Source organism: Lepidothrix coronata, unplaced genomic scaffold (genome assembly GCF_001604755.1).
Source record: "Lepidothrix coronata isolate B3197 unplaced genomic scaffold, Lepidothrix_coronata-1.0 Scaffold114, whole genome shotgun sequence".
NCBI classification, from domain to species: Eukaryota; Metazoa; Chordata; class Aves; order Passeriformes; family Pipridae; genus Lepidothrix; species Lepidothrix coronata.
Window position 1 is genome coordinate 2,987,535 of NW_016690294.1, and position 26,828 is coordinate 3,014,362.

The 26,828-nt window shown below is 38.2% G+C and overlaps 1 protein-coding gene across 1 annotated transcript; it reads right to left on the reverse strand.

Moving 5' to 3' along the window:
• Positions 1-4,222: 4,222 nt before the first annotated feature.
• Positions 4,223-25,691, reverse strand: SSX2IP (SSX family member 2 interacting protein). The gene is made up of 14 exons (XM_017824948.1): positions 25,397-25,691; positions 17,848-17,981; positions 17,030-17,196; positions 16,572-16,772; positions 14,829-14,939; positions 13,482-13,617; positions 11,828-11,903; positions 11,582-11,753; positions 10,772-10,922; positions 9,432-9,568; positions 8,835-9,002; positions 7,352-7,463; positions 5,286-5,406; positions 4,223-5,100 (listed from the first exon to the last, which is right to left on the reverse strand). Exons 2-14 carry the CDS (start codon positions 17,888-17,890, stop codon positions 4,950-4,952), a joined length of 1,746 nt encoding a protein of 581 aa, XP_017680437.1. The 5' UTR covers positions 17,891-17,981; positions 25,397-25,691; the 3' UTR covers positions 4,223-4,949.
• Between the last annotated feature and the right edge of the window lie 1,137 nt (positions 25,692-26,828).

Here is a 26,828-nt window from a genome sequence, read left to right on the forward strand (position 1 = left end):
TGAGACTTTTATGGAAGAAAGCTCAGGAACACGTGGCTGCGTTCTGCTGAATTCTCAAGTTTTTTATCAGTTTATGTAAACACTTTCATTTTGCAATCATGCTTTCTCTTCAGACGGAATAATGGAAGTCAAGTCATACCTTGGCATCTCACTGATTATCTCATAAGCCCTTTGCAGAACTGTTTAAAAGCTTCTACTTATCCTAATAAGTTTTACTAGGTCATTTACAATGAATTTACAATAAACACATTACTTAATTCCTAGGTTGAGTCACAGCTGTGTGCTTGCATTTGGTCTGCCACAGATTAGCTTGATTTTGCCCAGGTTATGCTGACCTGGCATGTGACCCAAACTGATATCTAGATGATAGCGGCCCAATTAACAGAGTCAGTATCACAGAACACGTTAACAGTGTTCTTCCTCTTCCCTCAGCATTGGTTTACAGACACCCCCCTGGACAGGAGACGAGGACAGATAGTCCCTTGCTATTATATTCCTCTGTGCACCAAAGCACATTTAACATTCTACTGAAACCCCCCACATATGGAATGCATATATTCATTTAAATAAATGAGAGGACCAGTATGTCCTTTCAGCTCTGGTCACACTGACCAGGAATATTTTTTAAATGAACAAAGATTTCATAAGCCATCAGTAAATATTTTATCTTTCAAGGTAACTGACAGCCAAATCTGAACAGTTAAAAGCCATAGAGACTCTTCCCAGCAAAGCAGGGGGAGTGGGAGTGCAGGTCAGTTAGAACTTTGCATTTCCTAAGGAGTTAAACACAAAATGCAGCCGAAGTATCTGAATTGATGTAGGCTGGCAGCCAGCTTCATCATCAATTTACAGTGACAGCCCAGGAGCACATTCACAGAAGTGTTCAGTTCTAGAAACGTCAGGGCCACAGAGGCAAGCAGAGGTGCACAAAACACACTTGGCCTTTTTGAGTATGGTAATAGATTGATAACCATAGAAAGGGAAGAATGAGTCTGGTCAATCCCCCAAATAAGTTACACAATCTCCCAAACTGAGCTGGGTGGCATCTGGATCAACAAAAAAAGCAAGAAAAATGCACAGACTTCTGAGTTGGAGGATGTTCCAATTCAAACTCAATATCTACGACATACTGGGTCATCAGACAGTTTATTTCTACTCCTACTTTACCTGTGGTTTTAAGGTTAACCACGAGAGCAAGCTTTGTAGCAAACATCACTTAAACAACCAGAAACGAACGCTTATTTTCTACTGTAGCAGTTTCTACAGTCTCCCATTAGCAACTGCTGTTCCCAGGTTGTCAGTTCCACAAGTCTTGACTTTTTCAAACAGATTCCATGTGGGATGTAAATCCACCTTGGGTTGTGAGACCTCTATTTCGGGAACTGCCACCCAGCTCACTGCAGAAGCCTACATTGGAGGGGTGAAGGGTAGACACTAGCAAGAAACGTCTCCTTTTTCACAACTATCAATCCATAACGTTCAAGGGAACAAGTATGTTTTATGCCACAGGTGACAAGCTTTTCATTACAAAAGGGGCAAGTGCATTCATACAGCGGTAATTAATTTTTTATTGTTAAACATTTCTTTAAAACAAAGTTACCTGTTATGCATTCCATTTGACTCCACACTTGAATAAGGGAACATGAACATTGTGTCAGTATGAAAAATACAACAAAATATATACCGTGGAATTTTATTTTTTTATTACAGTGTAACTTTGCAGGGCATAGTGAACATTAGAGATTTAGAGATCAGATGTATTGTCTGAAAGCAATAAATAAATCATCTGTTAATTTCAACACTTCTTTTCAGATCACTTTTTCTATCCAACTACGTCAACCTTTAGTATCTTGTCATCTACTTCTATGGCAAATCAAATGGGGGCAATGGAAGGGAAAAATCTAAAACCAAGATGTCTTGTGAAAGCCTTCACACACAAAAGCTTTGTGATAACTGCAAATTAAAAAAAAAAAAAAAAGCTGCACAAGTAATAATTAAGCTGCTAATTCAATATATACAGCAAAGCCATTACCCTGCATATACTTCAATTTTCCTTTCAAGAATAATGTTTGCATTGACATTACCTAAATACATCAGTTACCTTGACCTGGTTGAAGTGTACACAGAATGAGCCCTGAAAAAAAAGCTAGGATATGATTTTTTTTGATACACATAGGAATATTTTTATCCTGCTACAAGTCTGCAGAATCTGGTGGAAGTTCTCCAAATTAGGAAGAAGGCTGTTTTGTAGGGAGAAAAAGTTTTCTTAAGAAAAATTTTCATTTCTTAGTTTCTTTGCTGTACAGTCTATATTGCAAAAGCTACATTGTATTATCCTTAACCACTGGGGAGGAGAGGTAAAAAAAAATATCAGTTCTAATATAATCCTGGAAAGTAAGTTCTCATACCTAATCAGACTAATATTTATGGTAAAAGCACTCCCATCACAGACTGAAAAAGCAGCAATGTTATATTTAAAGATTTTTGTGAAATGAAACACCATAGTTTAAGGTAACAACTCATCTTTTCAATATCACGCATAGGTAGCTAACAATAGCTGTATGGTAATCAGTCACTGGTAGTCTGTATTTCTTGTTCCTTAGGTAGGGCATTTGTTCTATTACCTCAAATATACAAGTATGTGAAGCGACACACCTGTACTACATTCCTGCAAGAAGTCTCCCTTTCTATTCTTCAGCAGTCTCTGAGTAAGATCCTGCAGTTGTTTCCGACACCATGAAGTACTACACTGTCACCATCTGTGGCAGACCTACCACTATTAGCAGCAGCTTCAGATTTAAAAGCTTCCCAATCACTGTATATAGAGCCATCCAAAAACTGGTTTACTTCTTTACAGAGACAGGACTGAATCTATATCCCCGACTTCCAGGCCTGAGGCCAGCTCAGGACTCAACTGCATACACCCTTCTACCACAGTTGCTTTTCCCATGGAAGCACTTGAATACATTTCCATAAGATGGGTTACAAAATGCTAAAGCAAAGAATTACTACAAAATGTTTATTATTTGCTAATCACTCTATAGACATAAACAAAAGATTTTGCTCTTCAAGGCATTATTATCCTAAAAGTTACTTCTATGAAGAAAATTAGTCTGAAGAAAGGAAGGCCCAAGTAAAGCAAATGCATGTGAGGCACCCCCAAGCTCACCTTAAAGCAGCAGCAGCCCCTAGTGGCATCTGGATCCTGCTCAGCCATGGACTTCCAGGCCTGCAGTCACCTCCTGCCTTGAAAATAACTCTATGTGCATAGTACTGTTCTCCCACTTAGTATATTACATCTTTCACTTTGCTTATTTAAATATATTTTTCAATGTGTTTTTATTCTTCCATAACTAAAATTCAGGCAAGAACTGCCCAACGTTATGGGAAACCCAACAGTAACTGTATCCTGCTAAACACCTGCAGCAAATGACATGACTGAGATCACCCATTTACTGGGGAAGAACTGGAGAAACAGAGAAATATGATGTTTTGCCCTTCTAACCCCACTACCCATGCAGCGGAATGCCAACCAAGAATATCATTACATCTACTTCTGCTTCCTGAAGGGTGCCATGTGAAAACCACACAAGTATCCTCTGCAGTTTACATTGGCTACTACTTCATCTCAAGCAGTAACTCAATGTACTGAACTAAGCAGGAGAAACTGTTGCTTTCTGCCTTAGCTTCTTGAAGAACTCCAGTTTCTTCTCTTCTCTATGTTATTCCACTGCTATTTTTCTATGTAGTCCAATCACCACATTACACCCAATTCTGAAGAAAATGGGCAGAGCAGCTATGTATTTTCAGTGAAGGAATCTAAGCTTGAGCTAATTGCCTGCCTATGACCCTGAGAAAGGCAGAATTTTCTTAGACATCTTCCAAAAGGCCAATTACACCAGGATTAGAGCTATACACATGATCACAGACGCACAAAAACTCAACAAGAGGCAAGATGGATTTGTAGTGGGCAAGGAAAATTACAGGCATTTAGTCAAGTGAAGGAGACTCAAACATCTTACCTCTACTTGGCTATTTTTATTACATTATAAACAAGAGACTCCCCAAAGGCTACACGAAAAAAAAATATTCCGTAGTCAATTAAAAGGAAAAATTAACATAATACAAAATCAGCACCAGATTGGTAGACGTTGTATACAACCCTACAACCATGATAGCTTATAGCTTTAGTGCACACGAAACATAGAACCAGGGCTTTTTAGAATAGAATTACACATTTATTGTTCACATTCAAAAGACTTTGGTTCTTGACTGAACCATTGAAAGTCCTAATGCATCTGTAAACTGAGTATCACTATAAAACAATTCAAAATGCAATGTAAAATAATATTTATGTACGCACGTGTTTAATTTCATGGTTTCTCAGCATAACCACTTAGTCTATTTACAAATATATAAAGATTTTGCGCTTTACGTCATTGAAATATCAAAGAGGTATTTTCAAATCACACAATAAATATAGAACCTGTTTTGTTAAAAATCTACAGTATACTGTACATTCAAGTCGAGGCAAAAGAGGATCTAGTGCCAGTTACACTTAAAACATAAATGAATGCTTCCAGTAATTAAACAATTTCTAAAAGTACTATCTCTGCCTGTGATGAAAGGTAACATTAGGATCCAGTATTTCATTACAGTCAAAGTTTCAGACCATTGCTTCATTCATAGAATCAGAGCTTCTGTTACTAGAAAAATATCAATGCTTTTATATATTTTTAAATTGTCTTCTTTCAAGAGTTGCAAGAAAAAGAGGCAAAAAATGGTCTAAAAAATAAAAGCCAGGTGCACGCACATACACACACACCACAATTCAGATCACCACATAATCCTCTAGAAGAATGATCAAACTACAGCATTCTGTTTCATTTAGAACGATAAGTTTATGAACAAGTGTCTAATAAAAAACCCAGCAGGTAACCCTCAGAAGTCTAAGGCAGTTGTTCCATGTGCAAGTTTCTACAGAGCAGAGTGCCAGCTCCAGAGTCTTCCCATGACTTGGTGCATTCTCCAGTTTCTTCTTTGTCATCACTTTCCACCCACAGATTTGGCATGCTATCTCCAGCAATTTTTGATTCAATGCTGGAAGTGGAAAATAGAAAAATGTTACAATGCAAATAAATTATGCTTTGAATAGAAACAGAGTACTGGTTTTATGTTTAACATCCTTTATTATATACCAACTGTAAGGCTTAGATTATGCTTTTAGTCTGTGCTCTATGTAGAGTTCATCACTATAAAACCATCTACACCATCATTTCACAAACCTGTTATGCGTAATGTACTGAGATGTCTGGCAAGGTTCTGCTGAAACAGGACCATTCAACACAGAGGGAGGTTTCCTTTGCTGAGATGTAGATTTCACTAACCAATTGTCTTGGTCAGAACCTGAGAGATACAAATACCATCAGTTAAACTACAGTGCAACTGGAAAACAGAAAGTACTTCAAATTTTCATGGTCTTCTGTTTAAAAAAAAAAAAAAGACACAGCAAACATCTTAAGGCATGTTTATAATAATAAAACTTATTGCTACAGATCTGTGCTAAAATTTTGTAACTAATGCTATTGAATCAAGTTATGTTAAAATTAGGACTCTAAATTTGCAAACACAGTATTTGCATATACAGCCACCACTGCAAGTAGTCATATGAAGTTACTCAAATATAGTTTCTCACTTTACAATTGATAAAGCTTTTTTACTCCTTAAGTAAAGACTTCTCCAGCATGCACAGATAGTAATGAACACCAGCATGAAAAGCAGTAAACTTGTCAGAGTATATAAAACAAAATTAAAAAGCATTAAGTTAGATGCCTTAGCATTTATATGAACTGAACTATCACTCAAGTCAATGGAAAGTCCTGGCAAACTTGGCAGATCAATCCCTGCTAACTTCTCTCACATTTAGATGTCAAAGCTTTCATATCAAGTGGAAAAAACAGAATGATTCCATATTCTACAGTATTACAGCACTACAGAAGCAAGTGTTGTGAAAAAGAAAAATTGAACATTAAAAGAACTCTAATGATAAGCTGTGGAGTAACATCCACATGGAGTATGATTCTCTGTATGGCAGATGTATTATTTTCATTACTATTATCCAGTATCTTAGGATTAGGATACACAAGATGGAAGAATGCCATTTAGAAGAGAAAATATGACATGAAATACATCCTGAAACACTAGAATTCAGAAAACGGCAATTACAAATCAAAAGCTTTAGTGTACAATGACTGTTAAACTGATCTCACGTTGCTCTCAGATCACTAAATCAAGTCATTCTCCATGAGCAACAGCCAAACAATCTCAACTTTGTTCCTCCTGCGGAAGATAATTTCATTTCCCGCTTAGAGAAGCAGGAATTGCACAGAGGAGAAACAGAGAGAAGCCAGAACATACGAGGTAGGCTACTTTATCTAACAGGAATAAAAATTCAAGCTATATTTACTTGACAGGTGGTCTGCACATTTATCTTTACATTCTGGCTGCCACGACAAGAATCTACTGAAGAGAGATTGTTATTTTCCCTTCCCTGTCCCTTTAGTGTTTGTCTCACGCTCCCCATCCCTTAGAAAGAAGGTAAGTAATGAATAAATTCTCAGTGGTGAAGATCAAACACTGCACATGCATGAGGGAATGGGAAATAAATTTAATAACTTGAAAAAAAAATCCAGTTGTAGAAGAAAGGAAGCAAATATTTCCATTAAAAACAATATTCAAAACTATGCGTCATATAGCCATATTTTCAAAAGAAATTTATGAGATTTGTATCTAAAACCTCAATTATTTATTGCTCAAACTTATTTTCGTTATCACTATGCTCTTTTCATAGCTTTTTTTTTTTCCAAAGGATTCTTTTTTACTGAATATATACGTGTACACATTTAATATCACCTCATCTCAAATAATTAATGCTGCCATTTCCACATAATGTTCTTGTTTCCAAAACTTGTTTGTTTCTAATCTATACAGATCTCTATAAATCATGATTTCTTCAACTGCCCTTGCAAATAACGTGCTCACTTTTAACTTAATTTAGTAATTCTCAAAGTTCCTGTTCCTAACAGCTCTGCTGTCACGTATTTGACATTCATCAGATTGTTTCTCAAATATAAATTCATCACGTAAGTAATTACCAGGGAGTTATTATTTCCTTTTTAAAATGAAATTTTGAACCATTGGTTATCCAACATGTAGAGGCACACAGATACATGGTAAAATTTGTCTTGAGACATTTCGGTCTTTTTAATGGTTTTGCCCATATTTGTGTCTTCTATTTGAAAGGAAGAAAAAGAAACATTGTACAAGAATATAATTTGAACCAAATACTTGCTTCTTAAGAAGGCACTTGGAGTTGTCACATTTTCAGAGTGCTTGCAATCAGCAGTCATACTTAAGAACTGCTGCTTCAGCCACATTCCTCTATCTTCTTCAAATGCCTTTCTCTAGGAAAAGAAACAACAGTTTAAGACCACAAGAACAAGCTTAGCCCGCATTAAATTGATGCTATTCTATTTAAGAAATCACAAGTTGTAACATGTTCACGTAACTAAGGAGAGCCTATAGTTTAACACGGAGTTATTGTCATGTGAGCAAGCTTTGGAGTCCAACAAGGATTAATTGTGGAGGCACTTATTTACAAGCCAAGCCCTGTGGTTTGTTTCACAGGGATCTAACTAATCCTTTCACTTCACCGCTCTCCACTCCAGTGATACCCTCTCCTATCTCTGCCTCCTATGCTCCTCTTCCCCCTCGGTGTAGCACCACCTTTTGGAGGTAGCCCTCATCCAGGGCAGCTGCCAGAAAGGATTACTGCTTGAACCTTCTAAACAGAAAAATTACATTGAAAAGAGCACTGATTACTTCTGTTCAAAACTGGGGCAAAAAGAAAGGGGTTGTTCAATTTTCCAATCCCTCTGAGCACAGAAAAGGAAAATAATGCCTAAATGACATCCTCCGAAAGATCCAATGGCTCTGGAATCAAGCAACAAGCTATTTCATCTCCAAAAACCATTAGTGAAACGGGATGCACCTATGTCAGTAGAAAAACAGAGGAAGCTGAACTCCACTTCTTTCACAAACACCTGCAAAGATTACAGCATTGCTTCTCTTGTTACTTCAGCATGTTAACAAGCTGAAGCATTGGCAGTTACACTTATCCTGCAATGTACTCCTAAACATTTCTGGACAAATATTTATGATTTATTATCGCTCACGACTTTTAAAGCTGAATTCAAGGTGCAACACGAAATTCAAAAACTCATTAAAATGCAAATGAAATTAAATTAGCCAGAGTCAGGATTTGTCATCATGTGAACTACTGCTGTCTCAGTATCTTAAGTAAAATCTGAAGTATTTTGTATTGTGAGTCACACAGGTTGTCCATCTAGCTCAGTGTTCTGCCTCCAACAGTGACCACAAGAGATGCTATTTATGAGCATGGCCATGTTCTGCAGCACACTATTTGACTGAAATTTGCATAGGCCTTACTTTTGTAGGAAGTCAAATTTAAGCAGTATCTAAACGATTTAGTTAATAAATTACCAATTTTGGAATACTTAGATATTTCAAAAGCTGAAAGAAAATGGTTCTGTTCCAGTTGCAGCAACTGTATTTTCCAATACACACAAAAGCCTTGCTTTTTGAATTGTCAACAGAATGATCTCCTAGAATGACCAAAGATATGTTTCGTACAGTATGGAAATGTCTTTTTCTATAGATGCCAGCAAACAGATATGGTCGGATGGCTGCCCTTTAGCATGTATAAGGCCACTTATTTGTAATTCATCTTCCATTGGAGCTCCCTTTTCTAATACCTCAAGTCCTAATCTAATAGCAGCTTCTGTAAAACTTCTTCGTTCCTTCTCAAAATTCTTTTTTTGTTCTTGAAATAGTCTCCATTCTTCCTGAAGACGTTCTCTTTCTTCCAACAAGTAGCAGTCTTGTAGTAACAGAGTGGTCTCATCATCACATGTAAGCTGTTGCTGCAGATTTAAAGCAACAAAAGATAGACATTAATTTGGGAGTGACTTAAGAGATGCAGTATTTCCACAGATTCAGTTTTATCAGAAAAATGGTTGAAGTTCAATATGGAAACAATGCAGATATCAAGTTGGTGGATGACGGGGGCAAATTTCAGATAGCAAGCAAAATGTCCCTTTTTCAGGCAGCTGACCTCATCAGCCTTCCTGCCTTTTGTTTAGCTTCTGAAATTATTCCTATCAGGATTAAAAACTCATTAAATTATTAACCAACCCAATAGCACACCTATACTTGGACCAACAATTAAGACATTTTATTTCAAAAGCATTATCAAAGAAGGGAGAAAGGCTCAGAGGTAAGAAAAGTGGCATGTTAAATAAAAAAAATCTCAAATCCAACTGAGAAAAATAAGAAAAAGTAAAGCCTACTACCTGCAAGAGCTGTTGCTGAGTTTTGATCATTTCTTTACATTGCTGAATCTCTAACTCTAGCTTTTCAGTTTCCAGCTCATGGTCTTCTCTTGAAATGACATCTTTTTCATTCCAGGCTCCTGAATGTCCACGTGACACTAAGGGGGAAGAAAAGCTTCTTAAAAACAAATTAAAACATCTCCCACGTTAGAGACTCCTAGCAAGAGCAAAAGGTTTTAGACTACTTGTTTCATCCTGAAAGACAGACACGAAGTGTATTCAAAAGCATTTCCATCGGAGACATCAGATCCCAAACTGGTGCTATACATGTAATCATCCACCAAATCCATTTCAGAAAAAACCAGCAATGAAAACATAGCTGGTACACATTCCTCAAGGTACACCATGCATCTGCATTGCAATGAGTGTTACACAAAATCCTCACTTGTTTCAGCAGTCATATAGGAGAAGAAAAAAAAAAAAAAAGAGAGAACTGAAGACTTTTTTCCACTGACATGCTGTTAGCCTGTTCTTCTGAGCCTGTTTTTGAAGGGCTTGTGCATTCATAAAAATATGACAGTAACTATATTTATCACAGATATAAAAAGAAAGCATTTTCCTTCAAGTCCTGGGAAGGAGAAATGGAGCTAACAAACTGGGATGAATTTTTTCATTTCAGTAAGGGAATGAATTACAGGAATGAATTGTAGTTTGTATAATTACATTCTGTTTTGTTTTATTTTATTTAATGCATAGTTAAATCACAATGACTGTAATGAGCCAAGTTTTGATCCCCTGATGCCAGTGTTTGAACATTAATTGAATTGTAGAGGACTAGACTATGGTCATCCCTATAAACCAAAAATCCTAAAAAGAGGACTTCAAGAAAAGAGCAAATAATTGAAGCATTTTTCCTGATGCTTATTTTTCAGTTAGTTACACCAAATAAAGTATTGCAAGTATTCTTAAAATCCTTTCCAGGGTATAAACATATTCTCAAAGACCATCTGCTCTTTTATTTCCAATTGCATGCATGACCTTCTCAGTCTTACTCCTGACTGCAAACATCCCTATGGTAGTGGCTGCATTTGCTTGCATGGGAAAATAATACTAGGAAAGAATTTTATATATTTTTAGCTGTCTTAATGCTGTTTAACAGCTGGAAATGAGGAGAGTCCAGCACCATACCATCAGCCAGTTTGTTTTACAATGCCACAAGAGGTCTCAGTGATATGGATGTGGCAAGACAAGAATCTTGAGAGGGAATTACATATTTTGCATCCAATTACTTCAAACTGTCATATCTGCATTACTTATTTTTAATGTATTTTATATATACATGTAATACAGTTAAACATCACCTTGGTTATCCAGCTTTTCAACGTGATTTTTCAACATTCTCCATTGTTTTCTAATGCTGTTGGTAAGCTGCTCTCGCACAGTTTCACAAGATAATTCCCACATATTCTCTTTATTTAACTCTCCAATATCTTCCTCCAGGTCTGACAGCACCTGTAGAAGTAGCAATAAAAAGCTGCAAACCATTTCGCCACTCCAAATATGTGTGCTTATTTAAATATGTGCACAGATTTAATTTACTGAAGAGAAGGAAAACCCTTATATACAGGAAAGAATTTTCCATCCAGGGAAATTTGACTCTCAAGGAGTTCAGTTCCCTGACAGCATAATGCTGAAGAGACAGAAGTGACCCACTTCACTCTGACATCAAAACGGAACTGCGACTTTTAGCAGAGAATCAAAAAATTAATAAAAAACCTCTGATAAATAATGAATGGGCAGCACACCATTCCATAAAAATATCCTGCATAAAGAAATACTTAAAATCTGGAAACAAACAAACAAACAAAAAACCCATGCAGGAAATATCCAATATGCATTGCTACACAGAATTACACACTCGTAGTTACTGCATTGAAAATTAATTCAATGAATGTCTTAAGCTTTTCATTGACTGACTGGCAAGAATACACTGAGTATTGTTCACAGACAGCAGAACACTTAAACATGGATGGATTTCAAACAAAGCACATGATGTGCAATTCACTGCAAGTCTCATAAGAGGTTTACTTTTTTTTTTAAATAAGTGTCAAATTACTTCAGCACTATACCAAACTACCATGGAGATTCAATTTTAACCGAACAGTACTTACCAGCCCATCTTCAGACCTTTCCTTAGGTTTCTGTTTCTGTGGTGGGAGAAGTGAAATAATCTCTTTCTTCATTTGCTGAAGAACTTTCTTCAGCTCAGCGTTTTCCACTAAAAGCTGTTTTTGGCGTTGTTCATAGTCACTTAACAGAACTTTGTACATTTCTTCTTCGTTTCTACAAGAAATAATCTTACAGTAACAACATAACTGCCATAATATATGCCTCAATTAATGTTCCAAGACAACTACCTGGCTTCTGTCTTATCAGTCCTCCATGCACCTCTCTTCCCATCAGCTCTACCAACATAATTTAGAACTTCCATAGCTACAAATGAAAAGGATATTTCAAAATGTGAAACAACATGCAAATATATAAATATTCAGATGACATTGCATTTACATGTAGTTATTGCAAAGAGACCACATTACCCAAATATCCCCCTCAATCTTCAGACCCATACGAAACCACATTGCCCTGCTTAAAGCAAAAATAAGATAGTGAAAGAAAGAAAACAGGGTTTGTGTTTGGAAACTCAGAGGGATGTATTCTCATCCTGTCTCATCTTTTTTGTGCATTTCTTAATGACACCTTCATCTCTATTTCAACCTTCATATCAATATATAAACTCTACCATCTCTTCTGGCAATAACACGTTTTATCTCCTCTTTGGGGAAAGCAACTTCCCAATGTTTCACAAGGTGTTCCTCAGAACAAAGAAACTTCTGTCTACATTGAATAAAATAAAAAAACCCGCACAGCAACAACAAAAACCCAAATCCAACATAAGACTACAGATTAGAGCTCCAAGCTTAATCCTAGTTAGCTATCAAGCAAACAGTAACTAGTTTTCAAACCCTGTTATTTTGAGCTCACTGACACTTGAACTAGGACCAGCCAACTGGAATCAAGAACATGGAAGTTTTGCTGACCCCAAGGTGAGGCTTCTAGAGCTTATTGAACAGATACCTAAAGACTTTCTGCAGCCAAAATAGGTGTTCCTGCTACTATGTCTTAACTTGTTTTGCCTTATTCACAAGCACTTTCAGAAAACTAAATGAGTAGAAAACCATCTTGACAACAACATGAATAATTTTCTTCTTGGTTTAGTGAACTAAATCAGCTTACTAAAATATAACATGCACTACTGCTGGCAAATAGCTGAGCGTTGTGGAGGTGATGGGGTGGAGAAGAGCAGGACTCCCCTTTCATTGGAGACAAATTATATAAATACTCTAAGGCAGATATACAAAGCAAAAGGTACAGGTCTTTTTAAATACATAACAGTAAAACCCATTCATGGTAAACAGCACTGATGAATGTCTTGAACGCAATTTTTGGGCAATACAACATATGAGTATTCGTATGATAAGGGAGAGCTGATTTGTCCTCATTTCACATAGCACTAGATGGTACATCTGCCTCGTGTTACTTCTTCTCTATAATTTCTCATTGCTTGTGTTAACCACAAGCAGAGTGTAGTGTCTCAAGGAGGAAAAGCTCATGTAGCGTGCCTTCCTGATGGCAACTGCTGGGCGTAATACAGCGTTTATGACACTATCCAAATATTGTGATGGCACCAGCAGCAAGAAAGTAGAGGAGAGATAGCTCTAGCTTAGGAATTGACTGCAAATAAAATTTTTCCTTAGTAAGAAAACCTCATTTTGTAAAGATCAGCATTTGTTTTGTGCTTGGTAAATAATCTTATGGAACACAATATAGAATAGTCTTACACAGTTAGTTAACATGAAATATTGTATGGGTTTTTTTAACATTCTAACATCTAAATAAAAATCTACGAGAGGAGGGCCACATTGCCTTTAAAGATAAAAATGCTTAAATTTGCTTCTGATAAAGATACAGAATATGCTATTTTGCTGCAGTAAAATTCAAAGAGCTACTTACCTATCTTTTTGTCCTTTTTGTTCATGACTAATTGACGTAAGCGGTCCTTTAATTTGTTATATTCTCTCTCTTTCCTCTTCATATCATGATTGTACTGTGTAGCTCTACTTGAAATTATGTTCTGTAGCTTCTGAACCTAAAGGCAATCCCACAAAAAAGTGTGTTTCTTCAACTGTATACTACAAACACAAATTTCTTGCATGCAGAACATATGCAAAACAATGCTTCTATTAAGCTGTATTTCAGGTAAAAGTGACAAAAGGAATCAGAAGAACTCTCCCAACCCATGAATTCTGACCTCAGGAGAGGTAGTCTCTTTTCAGCAGAAACGTACATCATAAGCAACAGATTTTAATACTATAGTTCCTCTGAAGTACAGCTGAATTCATGTCCCAACAACTTGCATAACCTTCTTTAACACCTTTATTTAACAGAGCAGAGAAAGACATATCTTTGCTTTCAGTAATTCATGATCAGGATCTAGGTTTACTCTAATTCTAAAGCAGGCTTGTTAGGTTTACACTAAAAAAAAATAAACTCCTCTTCCTGATACAGGAAGGTGCTGGAAATTACTCTATTCCATTTGGCCTAAAAGAATGTTAAAAAATCATAAAGCACATTTTTGACATGTACTATCAATATGTGTGTTGGTTTGGTTCTTTTCTAATTTTCAGATTTAACCTTAAAATATTGAATGTGCTGCATGTTTGTAAGCTGTAACTGTAGGATGTTTACTATATACATATAGTGCTGTGATTCCCAACTGTATGAATATGTTTATGGACACAAAGAACATTCACAGAAACTTAGGAGCCATTTGAAGTACAGTATTAGGGAAGGAGCGCACTGGAAACAAATCCCAAACTAAGCAGTGTCATGGTTGTTCAAGTGTTTTCTGATCCTGATTCTTTCAAGACATTTAAGTTTAATGAGACTGTGCCTTTGAGCTGGATTTCCCCCCCCACCTCCCTTCTTTATGGTCTTTTGCTCTCCTCTAACTAAAAAAAGAAAAGCCTCTATACACAAACGTTTGAGTAAGTGACTGAATCCTGTTGCACCTCCTCCTTTTTGATATTTCCAAACATTCTAAGAAAGCTGTACTTAAAAGTACAGAAAGTCTCAGAAAACTGCACATCTGCATTTCTGCAATACTCTCTACTGTTCTTGTAACTTGGATGTACCCCTTATAGAACCTATTTATCCATATGCAACATGCCAGTTGTCTTGAAAGACAACACTTACCAACAAAAAAAAAAAATTAAAAATGAGCAATTACAAGACTCCGTGCAAAAACCCATTCTTCAATATCTACATAATAACGTGTGTTCATGTGCAAAAATCACTCACTTCGTCCTTTTCATTTTTAAGTAACTGGTGCAAATTTCTGTTCTTGCTTTGCAGTTGTCTGTCTCTTTCCTGAAGCCCAACTATTTCCCTTTTAGATAATTCCAACTGTTCCTAGAAAAAGTGTTGATAGTTCAGTATCAGTAAGAATTAACAGTAAGAGTTAAAAAACCTAACCAACCAAACCAATCAAACCATGCAAACCAAGCTGCCAAACCACCTCACTTAAGATATGGCTTAGTATCTAACAGATATTATCTTACATAGTTATGACTTTTTCATTAAGTCGGGATTCTGTAAGCATGTCCACACTGTGAAAGTGAGGTGGATACTAAGCAACGTATATGAATTTGGGACTACAATTTTACTGGAACATTTCTGTTAAATAATCAAGGGTACGAGAGTACAACTGACAGAGATATGTAGACTGTGACCATAACAAAGCATATGGGACGTTTCACATATATACAGAAGGCTAGACAGATGATCTCATAACAGATGATGCAAAACTAGCATTTTAGAAAATTTTGTCCACAAATATGAGACTCAGACCTGAAACTGGCAGCTTAAATGACATCTAAACACAACACACAAGCTCTTTTCCTTCATCTGTGTAGAGAGCGACAAATGTGTAGATATATTTAAGCAACAAGAACTTCTAAGCAAACCACAATTAGATACAGGTAACACAATAGTGCAAGTCAAGAGGATTGCTGTATGGTACTTGAAAGAATTTACGTGAGAAACCTTACAAGCTGACAGCCCAATTAAATGTCCTGGGATTGATGCAGTCCTGCTAAGTTTGCCCCTGTCACGTTAAAGCTATCCATGTAGGGAAAGGAACTGGAGTGTTCTGGAAATTACCATGATATAGTGTTCGTATAAAAATGAGTGCAGTTACACATGACTTTTAGTGTCAAATCAAAATGCAGGACTACTATGATTTTGAGAATCTACAGCAGTATTTCTCAACGAGATAGTGCTGGCCAGCCCAAGTGAAAAGCAAGCCTAAAAAGCACTGAATCCTGCACTGAAATATTTTTAGGCTTTTTATATTTTATTTTCTTGGCAGAATTAAGAGAAAGACAAGTCTCTTCTAGTATAACTGCGCATACAAGTACCCATGAAGTAGCACAGTCTGTGAACTTCCAATATGTCAGCTACACCACAGTGACTGGCCTTGTGCATGTGTTTATCCTGTAATAAAAGGAAGCTTAGTAACTTCTACTTTGACAACAGCTTCTGAGCAATTCTTATAAAGAGATTTTGTAGTCGGATATCCAAGGAATCCAAAACAAAAACACATGGAAAAAAAATGATATAGAAAAACTGATAAAAACTGTAATGCCCTAGATGTGTTCCCTTATGCTTTTACTTGTTACAGTTATATTGAGAATTTATCTTTTAGAGCTGGGCATACCCTTTTAAACAGTACTAAATCACATGAACTGAAGTGTTTAACATTTCCACCCACAGCATGCATTAACACTTCCAATATGAACAGTCTTCCCTCTTCCTTGATTAAAGAGGCCACAATTCTAAATAAGCTTTCAGTTCTCTCATTGACTCATATTTCATTAACTTTAAGGCATTTTCAACCGGAAAAATGACTTCAAAAAACCCCCAAATGCACTTGAAAATACAACCACAGATTAGTACTTGGGAGGAAAAAAAAAACCAAAAAAGCACTTGCTGTTAAGAATACACAGAACTGCACAATATTGGTTGAATGATCTTGCTTTCTACCTTTAATTTAGCATAGCAGTTCTGTAAGTGATCCATATCACTTCCCAGTTTCAGATGCTGCATTTCTACTTCTTCCTGAGCTCGAAGGTTCTTGTGCTGGAGTGCAAGCAATTCATTTATACAATTTATGACAGATATTAAATTCAACTCTTTTCCTTTGGATTCCACATAAATAGAAGGAAAGCCCAACGTTGTCAATTCCTGGCAAAAGACAAGGGGGAGGGTGAGAAGAGATCAATAATTGGATCAAAGTCCCACAATTCTCCAAAAGACAGAAACAGTATCAGGTGAAATCCTGTATTAAGGGGAAAAGCCCAAATCCTACTCCCCACCAATTTACCAACTTCAGCTTCTGAGCACTGAGGAAGAAGCCTTCTTAATCCAGCCAGTCTTTTTTACTGCAATTGATTTAATGTCATCTGCACACAACCTCCCATAAACAAAAAGATTTGGCTTACCCTATCAATATAGGCTATACTCTGTTCAATATTCTCTTCTGTGCAGAAGGCACTGAAAAAGCTGTGCATGTTTTTGGATGAAGGCAGTGGCAAGCGTAGCACTTGTGAGTTCATGGTTGTAGGAGATCTCTTTCTTTCTGAGGTATATTGAAATATATTTTTGCTATCTAAAAGTTGAACATTAAGAAACAAATCAGGGTTAATAGTTTAAGATACATCACATGAAAAAAAAATCAAATTCCTATGTACTCAAGTTATTATTTACAGAAATTTACAATTCTAGAGCTCAGAATTTCATCTAGAATGACATATATTAAACAACTCACAAAAAATAAAGGATAAGCTTCCACTGAAGATTTAAAGACTCAATAACATTAAGGTATTGTATCATTCAAGTTTTACTTATCCCCCAAGAAAAAGCTGACCAAACTTTCTTCCTTATTGACTTGCTGCAAGACAATTTTTAAAATTACTTTTTCCTACACAGGTTAACAAACTTGTAAGCAATTTATGAGGCAAAAGAATACGGAACAAGTAAAGAAACCTCTACAAACATGAGACATGCTGATAGGTGTCAAAAAAAAAATAAAATATGACTAAAACATTTTAAAACCTTTCCATATATATGAAAGGATAGCATTTTACAGTACCATTTCTGTAAGGACTCAATCCAAGTCAGAGCGCTGTTTGTACTACATATTATTTAACTTTCTGTTTATATAGTCAAGTATGCCATGCACAAAACTCCAATCTCGTTTTCTTTAGCAGCTATAACATCGCAGGTAAAATTAGCAAATCCACTAAATTCAAAATATTACCTGATGACAGCACTGGCACAGTAATAGTCTTCCAATCTCCCATAGCAACAAAGACAGGCAGGGTACCTGAGCAACTGGTTCAGTGGTGAAGTATTTTGTACAATTGCTGGCAGTGTGTGTTACGTAGGCATCTCCTAAAATAGCAGGAGCATTTTAGATTAAGAAAAGCAGCTAATACAGCTAGAAGATTAAAGCAGGCACAGAAGAGTGACTGTTGAACTTGAACCATGTCAAATTTTTCTACATCTTTACACAGCATTTGGAACTCAGTAAGCACAGCAAATATTACACTGTAAAAATGATGCATCTATCAATATTTAGCCTCAAACTTAACTGTCTTGTAAACACATGAAAATAATTACTCACCCTATAGATAACTCAGTTGTTTCTGTTGATGTACATCAGAGAAAACACAGCAGGACAAATATTAAGTATTTTCCTGTCATATAACCAGGAAGCAATTTTATTAAAGTAAATTTATATGAAGTTTTAATATAAGTCTCTGTGGGATAAGTCTAAGTGAGATTATTACTTAAAGAGAAGTGTTATAAAGGCTCTAGAGAAGATCTTTAGCAGAGGGAAAAGAAACTTCTCATAAATATTTAACCATTTAAATTAGCTTTTAGTTATATTGCCTTTCCCTGGCAAGTTGCTTGCTTCTTTGCAGAAATTCCAAAATTGTTGAAGAAAACAAACAGGAGAAGGCTTACCCTGTTGGCACAGCCACTCAGTACAGTAGCATCCCTCCAGAAACCAAAGGAAAGCCACCCACTCGTAAGAAAGAACAAACTGATTGTCCCCTCACCCTACCTCCACCACACAGTAAGAAGACACATAATAGCATTAATTATCTCACTGCTGGAAACTTTAAATCCAGCTTGGATGCTTAAGATTTGGACAGCACAACCCATCAGCTGTTATGGAAACAAGGATACTTCAGGGAAACAAACTTTCCACCTAACAGGAAAGAAGACTCCTTTTTTAAATCAACACTTCAGAACAAAGTTTCAAGTCTTTTTTAGATGGACTGTGTAGACTTGTAGAGCAAAGTCTACACAGTCCCCTAACCCCCTGCTAATGTTCCAATTCTATTACAATCATGTAATAGAATGCTCAGCACTAAAAAAAGAAACAAAAACACCCCTAAAAAAAGTATCCAGCTGGATCAGTATTTCTCCAGGTTCATAAATTTATGTGGAAAAAAGGCAAACAGCTATTCCTCATGTGTTGTAATTCAGTAGTTCCTGAAAGCTTTCATATCTGAAAGTACATGAAGCAGCAAGAAAACACAGTCAATACAACAATCTAGTTGCTGTTCTAGTTTAGCAAATGTTTTTTCTGTTTTCTCTCTGCCCATATAAATTTATGCATATTTTTCCATTTTTTTCCTCTGTAAAACCAAGATGTCCAGAAATGAATAACTACGCTTTTAAAAATGGAATTGAAGGTATTAAGAGGACACACTTCTTACATGTTAGTTTCATTTCTGTTGTATCCATCAAATAAATGTGTGAACATAAGGGGAAAAGGCAGCAAATTAAGGTACAAGTATGTTCTCACTACTGACATCGCAATCCTGCATTCTAATAAGATATTGTTAAGAACCTTAAGACACATAAATTCCATTAAGGAGGTTGGAAAGTCCACAAAAATACTACTCAAATTTCTGATGCACCCATTATCAGATTTTATCACCTACGTTGCCTGAATATACGGTATTATCAACCCATAGGTCTCCCTACACTGACAATACTATTCCGACACAGCATCTATCCCCGCAAACAATATTTGACTGGAAGCAGAAACAGGACTAGTCCAGGTGTGCAAATGCAATGATGCTCTAAATTTGAGCCCTGCGAGTCACATGCACATTCATTCAGTGCAGATGCTTTAGCAAAACTACTCTCTAGTGAGACACTGTTAACAGCACAGAAAATTAACACAGAAACCCAAGCTCAGAGGGGTGTCTAGTGAAGACAAAGCAAGACTACATAAGAAGTACAACAAAGTCCAGGTAATGAAACTATATTCTTCTCTCAACCTTGAAAGCTCTAGAGCCTTTTGCCTTGAGAAGACAACCTGCAGTCCACTCCGCACTGCTAATACATCAAACTAAAAGCCACCCTCAGTAGTTTCAAGATTTGAAAGGCACGAAACTCAAAAACTTCCCTCAACTGCTAGAACGCTACCCCAAAGTATCTCAAATTATTACGTGTCATCAGACAAGTGCAGTAGCTTTAAAAAAGTAATCATTTTGAGGAGTGGTCAGCATTTTGTACTTGATTTATCTTTACATACTTTACATACATATCTTTACATACATACATTTCAAATTAAATTCAGATGTACAGAACAAGACAATGCTGTGTCAGCTGCAAAAGCAAATGCTACAAGCCTTTAGTTTCGTACTATCATCTCCTCAGCTCCACATGGCTTCTACTGCAAGTTCAACACCTCAGGAATGACCTCTAAAGCTCTCTAGTGATTAATATCCATCAGATACATTTCCTTCCCAGTATAGGCATTTTCTTGGGAGCAAAATGTCACAATATAGCCTCACTGAAGTATGCAAGAGCTGAAGATGAGCATTCCTGATGAAGACCCAGTGAATGTGAAACTAATCTAGATACAGTGTATTCAGAAGGGGCCTTCTGTACACCGTACGATGCTCTCTTAATGCACCAGGGAACATATTCATATAGAGGATGAAAATGGACAATTCTGGAGCAATATTTCATGTAATTATGGAAGAATTATAAAACAACACGTAATATTGAAAAGTACTTTAGGGACCTTCCTAGGCTATCCTAGCCAACAGAAAAGGCTTTAACCAAACAAAGTAGCAAAAGGTTTTTTGTCTGTCGTTGTTCCCCCCCTTCAATCCTGGTTAGAAAAAAAATGCAATAGCAAGCAAAAATCTAATTTTGCTGTTTCCCAGCATCTCATACTAGTGTTAACAATCCGACTGATTGCAAGTGGGAGAGAAAACCACTAAGCAGCTAAAACTGCTGTAACCACTTAATGATTTGCCTTCTGCGCCCACTGCCTGTACACAGGGATTTATTACAGTTACTTTCCTAGCAGGTTCGATGACTTGCCCATAAACTTGTAACAATCCAGCGCTTTCTAGATGTAATTTTGCCAACTGGCAGCATCACTTCCTCTTCCAAACTAGAAATTCCTGGAGAGGACAAGACATGGATGGACTGTACAAAAATGAGCCTCTGGAATCCAATTTCAAATGCATAAACATAACAGCGGAACCATCTCACTGCAAAAAGAAATCTAAATATCAAACAAAAAAGCCCCCAATACACACCCCACTAAAATCAGAGAGCTTGATTAATACCGAAGAAGCAGTAATCAAACCAAGGCACTTTTAGAACAAGTACAAAAAACCCCAAAGAACTTAAAAAAAAAAAAAATGCCGTCATGGTAATAACATACCAGAACTTTTTTTGAAAGGCATCTGGGGAATTTTTTGACAAAAATCTACAGAAATATTTCCAGAAATTCCTAGATAACTCACTAATAAGTACATCTTTCTTTTCAAGAACAAGTTTAAAGTTTAAAAATAGTACATATCACAAACCCAAAGAGCTGAAAGCAGCTCTTCTTAATTACTATTTTGTGTTTTGGGGGACAAGGGAGGGACCGACAACAAACATGTCAAGATTCGAGACAAAAATCTCATTAAGTAAGCCTGAGTTCAGGCCATATCAAAACTTGAAAAAATCACAAGCAGCAGCAAGAAATAGAATTATAAACTTAATACAGTGCAGAACACTTAACATTTCTAAATATCATCCTTAAACATGAAAAGGAGCAGTCGTAACTGGGTCTGTAAAACTCATTCAGACAATCAGCAGAGAATCACTTGTCACAGTGCTGTACTGTGATCAGATTGCACCATCTGGTCATCTCTAACCTAGACAGGGTGTGATACAAGTTGGAAATGCAGTACCTGGTAACCCAGAAAACTTTTACCCCCCAAAGGTAGAAAGGATATGGAAAGGAACCTCTAGAGAGGTGCAATGTCTTGGAAGAAAAGTTGGAAGTCAGCATCGACCAGAAATTGCCCAACATTCCTTCTCTGTACGTTTCAAACACTACTACAACTTGTGACATGCATATGTTTCAACTTGCAAAATTGTGGGGGCGCATACTTAGCATTTCCTCAAAGGCCAATGTGACTTTTTTTCACTAAAATAATAACCAAAAGGAGCTGTGAAGCTGTTTAAAGCTTTTATATTTGTCTAGTAATCCGCAGATGTCACACAGATGGCTTTTATCTGGATAGGTACAAAGACACGAAAGTCTAGGTAAATTTAATGTACACTCCAGTCAAGACATTGTAGGTTTACAAATATATCCCTGGTAACATAATGACATATACTTGTTTTAATTCACGTAATTGCCATAAAAGTCCCTGCATTTCCTCTCTTGAGTTTTGACATTCATTTTCTCTCTACAGAATTTTTAATAACAGTTCATAATTAGCACTAATATGTATATTTTGTTCAGTGATATTTGTATAGTTAAAAAAATGTCTTACTCTAAAAATGTCTTTTAGCGACTTTTATTTAATCTTGTAATTTTAATGATGGGTCTTGCAATCAAAGCAGACCCCAGATTTTTCCTCCCACACTTAGAATAATGATTAAATTGCCACAATTTTGTATTAGCTTCAAAATGAGAGTGAGGGAATGCCTCCACTTATCCACACTACATGGGAATTTCAAGTAATGTCAGATTTCCAGCTAAACTTTCCAGTATTGTCCAAAGTAATGTGAAAAAGCAAGTCAAACCATCCAGGCTGTGGGTATTAAGTCTCTGCTTCATTCTGAATGCATCATACTTGGAAAATTCCAACTACAATTCTCCATTCTATTTTATTTAAATAAAATGCACCCCAAAGAAAACCAAATGAACAAATTAAAAAAAAAAATCAAGAGTTTAATGAAAATAAATAGTCAATCTTCTCAATCCATATAACGACACAAGAATGTACTCTCACATCTGATAAAGTTCAGTGTTCAGTGACTATTCTGTCATGGTCTTTGCCTCAAACACTCAGGTTACAAGGAATATAATCCGATCTACTACCTCAAGATTCAACTCCACGTTTTACGTACACACGTGACTGAAATTCTCTTAATTTAATCACTAAAAAAATTGAAATATATGGAAATGTTTCATCTGGCTCCCAAATTCCCACCCTATTTTGAAGTAACATGATGGATTTCACATTAGCATTTTCCTATCATTAAACAATAGTTCTATTGTTAAGCTTCAAAATTGTATTTCTCTCTTTGTATTTACAAGCCACTTACTACACATAGCTGGAGCAGAACATTCTGTTACCACATCTCTCCATGCCACAGACAAGAGGGAAACCTCAGAAACCATCTTCGGCATGTCCTCCTTATCAACTTTAGCCAAACTCTACAGCTCATCTGTCTCTGCAAAGCAGACAACTTCTTAAAGGAAAGAGAGAAAAAAATCAAACAAACAAAATACCAGAACAAAACAAACCACCACCTTACTAGTTCCGAAAGTTGGTGAGATATTTACTGGGCAGAGCCAGAACTAGTATTCCAGACATCAGAAATTATCAAACTCACAAATTTCAGTAGCATATAACCTGCAAGTTAAATCGGGCATGGAATGCAAGAAGGTAACTGTAACTAGTTTCTCTAAAGATTGCCGGGGAATTAAGAGAATAATTCTCATGCAAATTCTAGGTTTCTGTTAATCAAAACGGGTCACAGAACAAACTTGGCAACTGCAAACAGGACTGGTGAAATGTCAGCATTCATCCTGTGGAAGGAAGGTACACTAACAAGTCCGCCACAGTGCTCTGGAAGAAGGAATAATCCAACACACCTGGGCAAGACAGCATAATTGGATTTTCAAGAGCCTTTTCACAATGTTCCCTCCAAAGGCTCTTAAACTAAGATGTCAGAGGATTTATTAATGACTGATTATAAATGAGGAAGCGCAAAATGCAGGAATAAGGTAAAGAAGGATGAGAAGAGTGTATGAAAGTCCCAAAGAGACAAAATTTAGAATCCCAAAGTGGTCTGTGCAGGCATCTCTGTTGTTCAATAAATTTAAAAAGGGGATGAACAGGTGGTGTATTCATGCACTGTACAGAGCTATTCACAAAATTAAACGCCCAGACTGAATGACAAACTGCAGAAGGCTGTTCTCATACTAAGTAAACGTATGATAAAAATCAGCAGCTGAAATTCCTCGTTCACAAATGCAAACTAAACAACGAAAAAGACAACTCTGCTATGTACTTAAACCAACAGCCTCTAATTAGGCATTATCATGCGGGAAGAGATGCCAGGCTCACTATGATTAGTCCTCTGGAAATAACAGCTCACAGGCAGCTAACAGTACACGGGACCAAAGGACAGAAGGAGACCATCATTATGCCTCTGTATGAACACTAAGCTTCTCCAGCCTAAAATATCACACAGGTACAACCTTCCCTGTAAAAAAAGGCAGAATGGACCTGAATACAGTGCACCAAGGTCAACCAATGCTTTCATCCAGGAAACTAATAAGCTATGACTTTTCAGGTAGAAGAGGAAACAGTTAGAGAAACGGGACCAACATACAGAAAACAAATATTCCTTGCTTCTTTTAACACAGCAGTTATAAAGAGTGCAATGTGACATTCACTGCAAAAGCTGGAAAATAAGGGCATTTTTCCATATAAAATATAGTTAAACTATGGACTTACATCACCATAAGGTGCTGTGAATATAAATAATAAATTGCTTCTAATTCTTTGAAAAACATCCATCAGCAGCTATTAAATTTAAAAAGCCAGCTAGAACCTCTGCTCAGAAATCCTTCAGCTCCAGACTGCAGTATACTGGGAGGATACATAGATAAAAGCATTGCTGTACAGCCAGCCTATACTTACCATCTTTTCCTTAGCATCTGCTGCCAGCTTCAGAAAAAAGATATTGAACCCAATGAGCCTGGTATTACCCTCTCCTATGCTTTTCCCAGTCCAAATTATAACTGATAGTACCACAGCTTTCTGCTCCCCTTCCCTCACCAAGAAAGATCCCCAAAATAACATCTTTCCTGCTAAACCCTTACAATGTGAAATCTCTATTAATTGTATCAAATCGTCTCTCTAAGTCTCCTTTCTAAGTTCACTATTAAAATTTATCTAATACCTTCACATTTTACTTCGAATGCCTCCTATTTTAAGTCGTTGCCCTGAAATTCCTATCATACCTTGGCAGCCCATGGAGCCCTGCATAACTGTTTCACTGACAGCACAGCAAAGCAACAGAGCATTCTACATAAACAGGGCATGCAGTAACACTTCAAATTGGTCTCGCGTTACGATTTGATCTTCAAACTGAGTTGAGCTTCGCTGCAAGTAAATAAAATTTTAAACAAGATTTAAAAAAATACCCAGGTCATTCACGGAACCTGTCCCCTTACATCACGTGAACCACTACCTCAACCCGAGCAGCCACAAATTCCCTGCCTCAGTAGAAAGCTTTACGGCTCCCACCTCCGAGCATCTGCCGCTTGTAGCTTCACAGAGGTAACGAAACGCCGGGCCTTTGAGGGCGGAGGGGGAACAGCCGGCAAAGCCCAGCCGAACCGCAACTCTCCCTCCTCCCTGCGGGTCAGCCGGAGCCTGATAGAAGGGAGCACATGTCAAGACCCACCGCACCGCCGCGGCCAGAGGCTGCTGCCCCCGTATAGGGCCCTTCCCCGGCCCGGGGCGAGCCCAGACCGCGGCACGCCGAGCCCGTGGGCGGGATTGCCCAGCGCAGCGCCGGTCCCTAAGCGCCCGTCCCGCCGCGCCCCAGCCGCTGCCCCACCGGCCGCCGCCTCCCCCGCGCCCCGCCCGCGGCCGCCGAGCGCCGTTACCGCCGCGCGTGGGGCGGAACCGGCCCCGCCGGACGCTCCTCCCGCGCCGCCGCTGCCGGGGAGGAGGAGCCCGCGCACCCAGCACCTGCTGCGGCTGCAGGGACGAGCAAGATACCCCTCCTGAGCGAGCCCCGCGGCCAGTGCGGCCCTTGGCCGGGCCCCGCGGGGTTAAAGCGCCGCCCCGCGCCGCGCCGCCCCGCCGCCATTGGCCGGGCGGTTGCCGGGAGACCTTGGACGGCACCTGCTCCGCGCCCGCCGGAGCGGCTCAAGCTCGGCCCGGGCAGGGTAACGCCTCGGGCACCTGTTGGCGGCCCCGAGGGCCGGGCGGCGTCGCGGGCGCGGCTCCCGCAGCGCCGGTGCGGGAGGGTGAGCGAGGGCACCGCTGGTTTGGCTGCGAGAAGTGCCCGCAGGGTCTGGGCCGGTCGCTGCTGCGTGGCCCGGGAGGTCATCGCCTCTCACAGCGCCTCTGGGCCACCTGTGGCAGTGCCTCACAGTCATCATGGCTGGGCTTCGCGAACGAAGATTTGGGAAGGGCTCTACCCACGTTTGTTACAAGCGCGCTGGTGGCTAAAAAGGCCAATACGAGATAGACACCTCCGATTGCAAAAGGCACAGCAGAAAGACTCCTTAGGTGGGAAATTCTGCCAGACACGATTCTTTCTGCGTTGTCTTTTCTCCTCCAGAGTGATCCTGCGTGCGTTCTCAAAGGAAGCAGCAGCGTTATAGATGGTGTTTCTCCAGACCTCCCGATTGGAGCCCAGAGTAGACCAGTTATGTTGATCAATATGGCCAAGGCTGAGATGTTGTTTCAGGCAGTCATTGTATCTTCTCTTCGGGGCTCCTCTCATGCGGCAGCCGGTGGCAAGTTCACCATAAAGCAAGATCTTAGGGAGGCGGTGGTCCTTCATCCTGGAGACGTGTCCTGCCCAACGCAGCTGTGTTCTCAGCAACATGGCCTCAATACTTGTGATTGCTGCTTGTTCTAGAACAGATGTATTAGTCACATAATCTGACCCTCACAGAAAAGAGTGTCTTACTAACATCAAATCTAAATCTCTCCTCTTTTA

Excerpts from the sequence above, each read along its gene's own strand:
- SSX2IP (XM_017824948.1), bottom strand. The coding sequence starts at position 17,890 with ATGGGAGATTGGAAGACTATTACTGTGCCAGTGCTGTCATCAG. Across the intron at positions 17,197-17,847 it reads TGTGCCAGTGCTGTCATCAG|ATAGCAAAAATATATTTCAA; the intron begins GTAATATTTTGA and ends TTCAACTTTTAG. Across the intron at positions 5,101-5,285 it reads CAGTACATTACGCATAACAG|CATTGAATCAAAAATTGCTG; the intron begins GTTTGTGAAATG and ends TTCCACTTCCAG.